This window comes from Centruroides sculpturatus, unplaced genomic scaffold, assembly GCF_000671375.1.
Source record: "Centruroides sculpturatus isolate CEXI.00-Female unplaced genomic scaffold, Cexi_2.0 scaffold1191, whole genome shotgun sequence".
Lineage (NCBI taxonomy): Eukaryota > Metazoa > Arthropoda > Arachnida > Scorpiones > Buthidae > Centruroides > Centruroides sculpturatus.
The window spans coordinates 198,562-211,645 of record NW_019385418.1 but is presented as its reverse complement, the minus strand read 5'-3'; the positions used below and the strand labels follow the sequence as shown (position 1 = coordinate 211,645).

Genomic DNA, 13,084 nt, shown 5'->3' with positions numbered 1-13,084 from the left:
TCAACATTTTCATAATCCCCAGACCCTTCAAATAGAACATCTATTATATTTACCTTTAAATAGCTGTCACTCTAAATAGTGGATGCAATTGTCCTTAACCAACCTTATGAAAATGCAATGTCCAGCCTTCAATATTCCAAAAGAATTAATTACGTATGAAATATTTTAAAACAGAAACAAAGAATTGGCTCAAATACTCTTTCAGATGAGAATTTTGACCATAGGTGTCGAATAAAGACTGGCTTAAAATAGGAATAGGAGAGGAGGGCAAGTTATAGTCAAACAGTATTCTTTACCTGTTCAAGAAGTTTAATTTGATTCAGTTGTCAATACCATTTAATGTTATTAAACTTTGTTCTTGTTGGAATTAAACATATGATACCAAAAAATTATAAACTTTTTCAAAGTTATTCATTCATTTGATCAGAACCATAGTATAGTAGTAATGAAAAAGAAACTTAAGATCATAAATGACATCATGAATGCAAGAAAGCCAAATATATTTTCACACTTTAAAGTGGTTGGCAAATTGCCTTTGTAACAAGACCTTTGAACTTTCACCAAACAAATGCTGTTGTCGTAACTGTTTTAACTGCTCTGTGGTGGATAAAGTTAATTTTTAATAAATCAGTTACTGAAAAAAAGCAAAAAATGTTCAAAAAGTTACACCTACTTGATAACTACAGAGCAGGTAAATCCCTATAATGATTTTTATTGGTCGTTTAAATCATAAATGATGTTATAAATGTAACAATTTCAAATATATTTCCAGTCTTTGAAGTGGATAGCAAATCCACATTCGAATGAGATTTGATTAAAATGAGATTTTCACAGCTGAAAAAATAAAGAATATATTGTATATATATTTTAATTATATATACTATGTATACTTCTTGGTATATTCACATTCCTAATGCTAATTTGATGTCTTTGTAATCTGTTGTATTCTTCATTATATGATGACTGAGTTAAGATACATATAGCTGCTAGTCTATACCTATGAATAATGGACACCTCTAAATAGCAGACAAACTTCTCAATCCCGACAGTGTCTGCTATTTGGAGATTATACTATACTGCTGGCCATTAAAATTGCAACACCAGGAAGGAATGATTGTATGAACGTCAAAATCATATGAAAGGAAGAAGAGGTTGGGATATGCAAATGATTAGTATTTCAGTGCATTTAGACAATGCAGGAGGGACAAATGACATCTGAAGCACTGCATAAAAGAAAAGTTATGCAGTGGATTTCTCATTCGGAAATCGCTTTGTAAGGTCAGAGTTTCATCAGAATATCGTGTTATGTCTCGAATAAGAAGAAGAAATGCTTACCAGCAAGTGTTGGAATTCAATAGAGGCAGGATCATTGCCTATCGAGAGTGTGGATTATCGTTCCATGATATTGCCACTCGCACTGGTCGAAATCCAACCACTATCATGCGAATATGGAATCGATGGGTTGCTGAGGGTCTTACTGAACAGCATGCAGGATCTCAACACCCTCCCATGACTAATGTCTGAGAGGATGGAAACATTGTGAGATCGGCTGTGCAAAACCGTACAACCACATCATGGACCATTAGTCAAGAAATGAGCTTGTTTGCAGCACGTCCAGTATCTGCTTGTACAGTGCGACGACATTCGCAGCAGTGTGGACTGTCAGCATGGTGACCATTACTTTGGCTTCCCTTGACAATGCAGCATAAAGAGAGACGACGACTCTGGTGCACCCAACAACAAAGCTGGATACAGGAGTTGCACAATGTCATCTTTTCAGACGAGTCCCAGTTCTGCATGCAGCATTCTGATGGCCGTATACGTGTCTGAAGGCTCTGAGCGGACCGCTCGTCACCTGCTTGCATTTGATATTGGCTTAGGGGCCCTGCACCTGGTGTGATGATATGGGAAGCCATTGCGTACATGACAAGCACATCTCTAGTTCGGATTGATGGTAATTTGAACGCAAATCGGTATATTTCTGACATCTTACATCCAGTGATTGTGCCCTATCTTCGAGGCCTGCATTATGGCAAGGACCTGCTCTTTATTGGCCCGCTGTCACTAAGCTTCGTCAATCACGTTAATTCTTGACAGTTGTAGGCTTGTAGCTGACAGACAAGAGCGTCATGGCAGTACTGTATGTGATAAATGATATCAAATGTGGATAACAATGAAATGACCTACACGTGTAAATAACGGAAAAAGAAGAGAGAAGGACCGCGAATTGCAAATGTGAAAATAAATATGAAATTGAGTTGATAACATAATCGAACAAGTGGAGGCAGCTTATTGGCGCGAAATTCGCGGCCGTCAATGTCAAACAATTGTTGTCATAGACTTCCGAAAGCTAAATGCTTGTAATGAAAGTAACTTAGTGTGCACGGGCGAAAGCCTGGGACCGTTCGGGCTACCAAGCTGTCTCGAATCTGTGAAATCATAACTGTGACTTATACCGTCATCCTATCTGTCTCTTTTCTCCATTATCACCATGCTATGAGTCACGTAATTGTAAAATTGGAAATCTACGACGGAAAAGTGACGAATCGAAAGTATCGTGAGCGCGTATTATGATGTATGCATAGGCATATGTGGACTAGAGCGATAGAGGAAAGAGAAAGGGAAGAGCGCTTAAAAAGGAGGATAGGCTGGTTCAGACCTCAGATGTGCGACGATTCTCGAACGAATAAGTGTATACGTCTGCTGATCTTTGTAATTATAAATTGCGAATACATGTGACTAATATTATTTTTTTTTTATTTTGTGCATGTTATAAGTTATAAATAAATATAAACAAACAACACTAACCCGATAACATTAAATATCAATACCAAAATGATTAATTTACTGTGTTTTTGTTATTTCTTACTCCTGTTTTTAGGTATTCGGTATTCGGCCGAATAGCGAAAAATAGGCCGAATACCGAATAGTAACCGAATATTCGTTACATCACTAGTCTTTATACATGACACTGATGTGGTCGAACGGATTCAATAAACTCCTCTATTTCATTTATTTTCTTCTTTTTCGAGACCGTCACAATTGTAGAGTTAACACCTCACTGAGCACCCAAAAATTTGGGTACCACTGGTGTAGAGTGTAACGTAATGCTTTGAACCATACCATTCTAAATAAACATGTAAATCCTGAATTTTCTTCGTTGTTTTGTATCGTTGTCAAATTTGTTTTAGTCGCAGACATTTACCTAATATTTTATTTGTAGTTTGTAAATTTTGAATTTTCCATAATACGACTATATACGATCAATATGTAAATAATTAAGAATTACCGATGGCAATGCACGTTACGGATATACATAAATATTAAAATGTAATTTTATTTGTAGTGATTTTAAATTGCAATTTTATTACATAAATTTATTATATAATTTACAGACACTAGGCTATACATAAGAGTAACACAGCCCGAAATATATTATAAAAAAAATTGCCTTATATTATACCTCAATTCATTTTTAAGAATTTTGTAAATTATGTTTAATTAATAAAGAATTGCTCTAGAAGTTTGTCATATTTTCTAAGTCGGAAAGAGGAAGATTAATACTGCATTTGTAAATTTTTTCAAATGTATACCTACGTTGATCCATTTTTATTTTCACTCATATCTGCCATATTTGTACGGTACTTGAAATAAAAACAAATATAATAATTTTTATACATAGGATTTTAACAAACATGAATGATAATTTTCATATTTTTGAGGAATTTTTAAGGCGTTTCCATAATATGTTTTAATAATTTAACATTATCATATATTATTTTCTGGACTAATAATTTTGTAGTTATGTTGCATTTGTAATTAATACATCTTTTGAAGAACATCGATATTATCCATATAAAGTTATTAATGATAAAAATATCGATTAATGATTAACGTGTCGATTTCTAATTTACATGCAAAAATAATAAGCACAAAATGTTAACGTTCGAGTAGGTCTACTTGGATATTAAATTTTTTTGGAGGAGGGAAGTGTACGCGTTTTGATGTTCTCTTGATGTCCAAATTGTTGGAGACAAGGAAACGTCAAGCGTAGACAGTTTAATATGATTGATAGAGTTGCTTACGTATTAATTTTGATGAATTATTTGAGAACGTAACACAATTCTATTTTGAAGATAAGTTGTAATTGAAATATTGCATAATGTAATATTTTATATAATCATTTCTTTTTGTTTAAATCAAAATTTTTAACGCATTCGTATCTTTAATATGCCGCACTGTGATTTTATTATTTTACAATGTATTATGAATTTGTTGTTTTTCAATACAATTTTATAAATTTAATATATTTTAGTGTTCTATCTTGTATAACTCAGTTATTAAAAATTAGAAAGTATTTGAATGGTATAAAATTAAAAATTTATTAACTTATTTTTCCTTATAAAATATACAAGAAAACATATATTTTAAAACGAAAATTAATTCACATAATAATTTTTAAATAAATCGGTTAAGGAAAATACTTTCGTAGTTTACGCTTTCAGAAAGAGATGGCACCACTTGGTACAGATGATGGTATTTTCTGTCGAATTTTGTTTAATATTTGATAAGCTGAATTTATTATAGAAAATACATATTGATTGTTCACAAGGCACGGATCAATAATTTTGTTGTTATGTCAATAGTGCAGAAGACAAACATTGTTTTCATCTAATGGATTACCGTCTCTACTAAATAAATATTTTCTTTTAAAAAAAGATTTAATTGACTCGATCGAATCGCCGTTAGATGATATATGTTTCGCTTAATTTATTCGCGTATTTCAAGGCTGATTTACAGATTTATTACGTGCTGCGTTTAAGCATTTGATCATTTACAAGAGAAATTTCTCTGAGTTTTAATACCAGTTTTATTGTTTAATTTAGGAAGTTTACATCTTTTCTCGAGTTTAGTTCGACAATTTTTTAAAAATAAATATAAAAAATTTGATCACGGTTACGTATTATAGTTTCATAAAATTGCGTTACAAAATGAAGTTATCGACAGTAAAAACAGTTGATCGATAAGATATAAATTAAGAGGAAAATTAATTAGCGAAACAACGTTAATGCTATAATATAATTATTTGTTAGCGAGATAAGCAAAGTGAATGTAGTAATAAGCCACAATCTAACTACAATGGCTTTTGTGTTGTATTCTCGGTTCACTCTCCAAATCTTTTTATATATGAATACACAGACTGATCTGTATACGTATGTATAGAAATGAAATAGTCGATCAACAGAGAACAGATAGACATTTTATACTTCTTTTAACAAAATTAGCTCAGTGAACTCTCTATATTCTTTGTTTTTTTTTCTTCTTTTAAATTAAATAACAGACATAAAGCGGTTGTTCAAACTGACAGAAAGAAGCAAAAAATACAAGGCAAAGGCGGCCTGACTGTCATTCGCAGATTATTGAAATATATTGTCAATAAACGAGAATTCGTGATTTGTAATATTTCGGCGAAGACCAAGTTGTAATTGATGTGATCCATTAAGATACTGCCTGCAGCGACAAAATGAAGTCTGAATCGAATATAAACTAAGAAATGGTAATGCACTGCTTTTCCGTTCTCCACATGTAATTAAAGTAGATGATCTCTCGAAATATGAACTTGAATAACAATTGCAAATGCTATCTATCCATTCATGTATTTAATGCGAATATAATCTACTAATTACTAGATATTAAAAAGTATTTTTAGGAATGGTGTTGATCAATAAAAATATTACAGAAATTTCGGGCGTTAACCTACCACTCCCTTTATCTGTCGTCTAACAGAATTTTCTTGCAGTTATTTTATATTCGATTATAATAATTTCTTTTACAGAGCATTTTTTATTAATGTTTTACTGAGAAAAATCGATGTCGATGTCTGTTTTGTATGCTGTATAAGAAAATCAGCTTAAACCCAAAATTAGATTGATAAAGTCGTATTACTGTTTATGAGAACGAAAATAAATCACGTAGGGGAAGGAAAATTGCACTTACCTGGAGTTTGCAAAAAAAAAAGAAAGAAAAAAGTATCGATTGAATTCTAGTGTTTTATGGGCATAATAGCTATTATAGTGTGTTTTAAATCATTTTAATAAGAACTCATTGGATTATAAATTATGATAGACTGGTTAGAGATAATGAGGTAGTAGTAGTTTTATCTGTGTTCGGTATTTATAAAGATAAATAGTTATGGGGTTCGATATATTTTGAAGATATACTTAGAATTTGGATTTAATTATTCATTATCGATACTGCCAAAATTAATATTTAATTATTTACAGAGAAACATCGAATCGTATATTCGTTAAACAAATAAATATATATTTCCCGATTTTTGTAAATGGAAAAAATGGCAGAGTAAATGTTTAGAAATCATTTCGTTAGTGAAGTTAATTTTTTTAGGATTTGTTAATTATTCAGTTAAATAAATAAATTTTCTTGTGTGATCAAATTTTGAAATTATGGGAAAAATGTGATTTTATTAAGAATTTTTAGGATTATTAATATTTAAGTGTAATTTAATGAGTTGTTTGTTTTGTAATAAAGAAATGACTTTCTTTAGTAGACAATACATACAAGATGTGCCTTTTATACAATTTGTCTTTTCTCACACAGATGAGGGATAAGGCAATTAGAGTTGTTTGTTAAATCTTTAATCTTTCTATTGTATTTTAAAGCATTTAGACATTTTTTAAGAGTGAATTTTTTTCTTAGGATGGCCGATTACGTAGTGGCGATCACATTTTACAAATAGGAGATGTTAACTTGCGTCGAATGGGTTCCGAAGAAGTAGCCACCGTTCTGAGACAGTCGGGAAGTCATGTCAGAATTATTGTAGCTAGACCAGTTGATCCAACTTCTCCCGATTACAACGCATTACATAGCAATGCTCCCATAGTGCCAACTAGAATATTAGCCGATCCGGAAGAAGTGGAACGCCACTTAACTATGTTCCAGCAAGCTCATAATGGATTTGGAGAAAATGTACCCGATTATATCAGGTCATCAGACCTGTCTCATATCAATCACATCAAAGACAATGTAAGAGAAGAGGTAAGTATTATGCAGTCGAGAAAGACTTTTTGTTGTTTGGGGATGGAGAAAGTGAGCTCTGATAATGGAATTTTATGCGAATAAGATTACTTGGCCTAAGGTGAGTACATACACCTGTATACATCATCTTCTGGCTGAAGTCTTTTATTAAAAAAATACTAAATTTAAAATTTATTAATTTTGGGAAGAGTATTTACTTCTATTTTAATAAAAGTAATATATAAATGGCTTTCATAGATTTTTATTTAGATCATATTTAATTATGTCCTGAAGTATATCTCGACTTATAACTAATTGTTTGTTAATATTTTTTATTAAATTGATATTGAGTGAAGTTCGAGATTATATTTTTCTCATCCATAACTTTCTTACGTAAAGTTTTTGGAGGAGAATTTGTATAAGATTCTAAGATCTCTGAGAAAAATGAAAACGTAAATATTTTATAAATCCTTATAAATAACGTAAAGTTTTTTACGTAAAATATTAGCTTTTAAAGAGATCTTAATAACATTTTATGATTTTAATTATAGATTTAAATTGTTGAATACATCGTTTAAAAGTAGTTTCATCAAAAAAAAATAATAAATAAAAAAAACGTAAAAATAATTAAATTTTTCTTTGATTTAATAATTTTTTTTTTAAAATATTTTCGAGTACTTTTTTTCGTTCGTCATCAGAATATTAAGAGTTGTAAATGAATTTCTTTTAGTTTAAACAGGTATTAAAATTTGCATTCGTGGGAAAATTAATGTAATTTTGAAGGTTCTGTTGCTGTGTCTTAATGATAAGTGCCTAAGCACTCTAAACGTTAAAAAAAAAATCAATTTCTTTATAGTAGCCGAGCTTCTAATATGTTTTTATATTAAAAAAATTGCATAATTTAACTTTTTAGCGTTTACCTAATTTCACAAATTTTTATTAGACATTCAGAATAATTGTGTTATATATGTATGTAGTGCATATATAAATGTGTTTTAAAATACCAGATAAACTTACGAGCATTTTCATTATGATAAGCGGAAAAATATGTAATAATTAAAATTTTTATTCTTGTTTTTCGATTATCATAAAGATAATTTATCAGATAATTAAAGAATTATTATAAAATATATGAATTTTGTACAATTTAATGCAAAAATTATACGCATGTTATTACTAAATCTAACGTTTTAAAGTATAGTTTAGTATTATTTAATTAAAGTAGGCCTAAATGTTATTATTTTTGTATGAAAAATGAAAATAATTGATCTTATTTAGAACGAAATTTGAAATATTATATTAAATTTCTAAGTAAATAAATATCTGTATGTATATGTAATTTTTGATTAATGAAAGATTGAAATTAATTTTAGAATTCAACTAATTATGTGTGATTAAGTAAAGTATTAGGTATTTTAAAATTTAAAAAGACCTATTTAATTTCCCATTAAATTTAATTGAAGTATACATGGTAAGATAAACAAATATAAATGGTTAAATATTGATCCCTTAATCTTTTAGGTATATAATGTATAATACTTAAAACATTTTTCTCTTATCATAAATTTGCATAACTTATAAAAGCCTAATTACCATATTTATCTAAATATTATTCGACTTCAAAGACACATGCATTAAATTTTTTTAAACAAATAAAAAAAAATCAGTAATTTACTAACCGATTCAAATAATACACCGAATCTATCATTATCAAAACAAAAACAAGATGTACTTATAATTAGAAGTAGTACATTTAAATGAAACAGTATAAACTAATTATTATAACATGGAAAAAACCTGTGGGAATTGAATCAAAAGTATGTTAACAAATGATGATACTATGTGAAATTAAAATACTTTTTGACCTTTCGATCATCATATATTTAAGCTAGATAAACATCACGCATTTCCAATAATAATAATATAAATTGCAATGATTTTAAAATAATTATTGAACGGATGAATTGTAACGGAAGGATTATAACTTGACAACAACATAATTTGACATTTCTCTAGCAGGGAACTGAGTTGCACAGGGGGAAAAATTCTTGAAAAATATTATAATATATTCAGTCTTATATAACCGCAAAGCCAAGAGGAGAATTATAAATAATATAGATGCGATAATGTTGTTAATTACGATTGAAGCGAAATTATTTCAGAATTAGTACGTAAAATAATAGCTAAGCATTATTATTAAAATGAATTTTTAATACTAATTTCAAAAATTATCTTAAAAAATTAATAAGGCAATTTACAAAACTTATTTTTGCAAAGAAACATTTACAAAAAAAAAATACTTTGGTTTACTTGTTACAGTTATTTATTTTTATGATAGAACTTTAAAATTTTTAGTAGCATTTATCTGTTTTCGCTGCAGAAAGACAATAATCAGAGAAATGAATGTAGGAAGATGCCAGTGATTTTTAAATTCGATCATCATTAAATAGTCATCGGATATTAATTAGTTCTTTATCAGACGAATAAGATTATAAAAAATTTTTTTTAATTTCCTTTGTAATATAAAAAAAACTTCTTTGATATACAGCGAAAACGATTTTTATAATGTTAATCGTTTTAAAAAAAATGCTAATGATTTTGAACAATCGTTTTCATTTGTCAACTGCGCTGATTACTAATATTTTCAAAAAGAAAAAAATTCAGTTTTTAGTATTGTAAACTCTCGAAAGATTCTGTAATCTGTTTTTAGAATGCATTAGACAGAAAGAAAAAAAATATTTTAGTGCAGAATTGTGTCAGATGCAGTCTTAAATATTTATAGACGCTAGTGACTTAAATTCACACCTCATCATTTATTGACCGATAGTTTTAAATAAAAATTTATTTTTACATACAGAAGCAGTACAATCTAATGTATGTTTATGATATAGTTTTTTACGGTTATACATAATTAGACTTAAATTATTCAAGGTTATAATATTCGGAAAATTATGCGTGAAAACTATGTTGTTTACGAACTGAGAATATATATATTTGAATTTAATTTTATACTCTTAATCTAAAATGAGCGTTGAGGTTTGGTAAAATATGATTTATTTAATGTTGATGCTTTTAAATTATTTGCCTGATTAAATTCTAAAAGATGATTTAAGTTTTATGAAATGTGCTTGTGCTTACGTATCTAATTAGTAATTTTGTTGTAAATATGTAAACATATTATATATATATAAATTGTAGTAGTAATTGTTTTAATTATGAAAATGCATTGTAAAACGAATTCTACTTGAGGATATTATTTCACTACTATTCAGCTACAGTGAAGTCTTCTCGGAATGATGTACATTTTTTTTATGTGACTTTTAAAAGTATTTAATGCAGTCGTTACTGGAGTTAATTTTTTTTTTAACTTTCCTGACATAAGATAGTTTATCAGAATTTTGACTGTTCCCGAATGCTTATCTTAAGTATTTTTCCTGAAGTCATTTATCTAAAAATTAACCGGTAAGCAAAAATATTTTAAAAAAGTATCCTGACGCTGAAGTATTGAAATTTGTAGATTATATCTGGAAGTGCTGAGTTAACTACGGACAGGAGTATCGGATCGAAAGAGAATTGCCAGGAAAAAAACGAGGTCAAGTTCTAGAGAATTACATAGAATATTAGCCTAATTGGGTTTTAGTCTTAATGATTAATGATCAGTAGGACCCTCTGGTGAAACTTAAGCACAAATTTACTCCAATTAAATACTTTTCTAGTTTTATCTTTGCCTATTATTAAAAATAAATTGATATATAAAGCATATCTTGGATTTATTATTATTATTATTATGTATCAATATTAATCTATAAGAACTGAGCTTATATATATAATAGAAATTTCTTTTAAATATACATTTAAGAATTAGGTTGTAACAAATTTTATTGAAAAGTAAAATTGAATTGTATAGGTCTATATGTATACAGTATATATTTAGATTCCAGATACACGTTGGATAATTGATAACTACGAAAGCCGAATAAAAATATTTTTATCAGTATTAATTTAATTGATTTCAACTAGATTTTTATAGAAGGATTAAATTTAATCATTTTTAAAGCCAATTAATTGCTTAAAAAGGAAGCTGCAAAATTTCATATTGTACTTGATGAAATTGTGAGTTTGTGGTATCACGAATCTTAAGAATTGTATTTATATTCAATTTAAATAATTTTAAGGCTTTTCGACAATACGAATATTTCGGTAATCGACTACATTCTTGTGGTTTAACGTATCAAAATAGTCACAGCACTAGTACATGAGTGAATAAAGTTACCAACTGCGCAATTTTATATAAAAGATATTCCAAAATAATTAAATCTGTACGATAGTTTATGGCACCACTATTTTTACATCAGTAAAAATAGATGAATTTTCATATTCAAATTGTATATGCTTCAACGTATGTGCCCTAAATGAGGATAGTTTTATCGTGAATAATTACGATAGTTTTTGGATTTGTAGCTAATATGAGGATATTCCCTAAGTTTATGAATAAAAATTATATTTTGCAAATTATAATAAAAATTTTAAAATTAATGGCATTGATTCTTTTTTTTATTGATGAAATGATTGCTATTCTGTGGAGAGTTCGCGACCTATTTAAGATGAATAATTGCTTTCAGCTATTTGAATTCGCTTGAGTGAAAATTACCATGATGTGTATACTGGATATTAGTGTGATTTTGGTAATTATGAAAGATTAAGATTGTTTGAAAAATTCAATAAATAAATTACTCTTTATTCGTATGTATATAGGCCTACATAGTGATCTTTGTAAATGCAATTGATATCTTTTGTTCACTCATACACAAATACTGTTTCTAACTAGATAAATAGAACACATTGCAGAATTAATGTTTGTTCAAAACATTCATGCTCGCTTTCTCATATTGATGACGATTTACCTTATGAAACGTTAAACATTTTGTCGTTCTTTACATTTTTTATTACTTGAATTAATTTATTTATATTGTAGTTCTTTTATAAGTAAATGTTTGCATGCAAGTCACTAGTATTTTGTTTACAAATGCTAAAATTATTTACAATGATTTCAAGGTTTGTGGGGTTACTGTATATATCAATGATTTCAGTTGCATTTTTATACTAATCAAAGACTGAATAACTATTTGCTTATAAACTTTTTAACAACTTAAATTTTATAAATATAAAAATAAATTGGATTAGTTGACTAATTATTTAAAATTTTTTTCTCAATTAAAATAGTACACTTTTTATAACAATAATTAAACAAAAGATAAACAAAATAGGTATTGATAGAAGAATTAATTCTTCAGAAATATTAAAATTTCAATTGTTACAGATATTTTTTGAAACTGTGTTTCGTAATTATTATTATATCAAGTGAAAAGATTTTCTTTATGACTATTTTAAAAATATGTTGTTTCTTTTTAAATTTAAACAAATTATAAACAAAGATTAGTTACACACATCAATAAAGTATTTTATTGAAGTTTATTTTTCTAGTAATATTGATAAAGAAATAATCACACCAACAACAGCGATGTTTTATTCGAAATAATTTTATTTGATAGACCATCTTCTGGATATTGAACTACTCTAAATCTCTATCCTATTATAATTCCCATATTCTGAAGATGTTCAATCAAATAGAATGATTTTGAATAGAACATCGCTGTTCATAGTGAGACTATTTCTTCAGCAGTTAAAAAACAGAACGTTTGTATTAAAATTCAAAATTGTTAGTTTTTGGGCTGCAATTTGAAAAAGCTGTAGAGCTATAAATTCCCACTGTCGTTCGTCCGTCCGTCTCTTTCCTTAATCTCGAGAACAGAGTTAGATAGATGAAATCCGATAACAGATATGGATATCTTAGGGGACAGGAGGCTCCGATTAACTATATACGAACTTCCGTTGCAAACCGGAGGTCACGTTATTTCAATTTAAAACTTTCCCCTAAAAGCAGTTAATAGACGACCAGCACGATAATATTGTTAAAGGAAAAGTATGATGTACAGGGGCAAAACACTACAGTACTAATTTTAGATGGAGAACATATATTTTAAATTAA

At 28.4% G+C, this 13,084-nt stretch overlaps 1 protein-coding gene across 1 annotated transcript in view; it reads left to right on the top strand.

Annotated features, from left to right (window-relative positions):
* Positions 1–11,294, top strand: part of LOC111638795 — a 28,596-nt gene extending 17,302 nt beyond the window's left edge. The window contains exons 2-3 of the mRNA XM_023384550.1: positions 6,718–7,056; positions 11,211–11,294. Coding sequence (XP_023240318.1) covers positions 6,718–7,056; positions 11,211–11,294 — 423 coding nt within the window. The remainder of the gene's footprint in view (positions 1–6,717; positions 7,057–11,210) is intronic.
* The last annotated feature ends 1,790 nt before the right edge of the window (positions 11,295–13,084 follow it).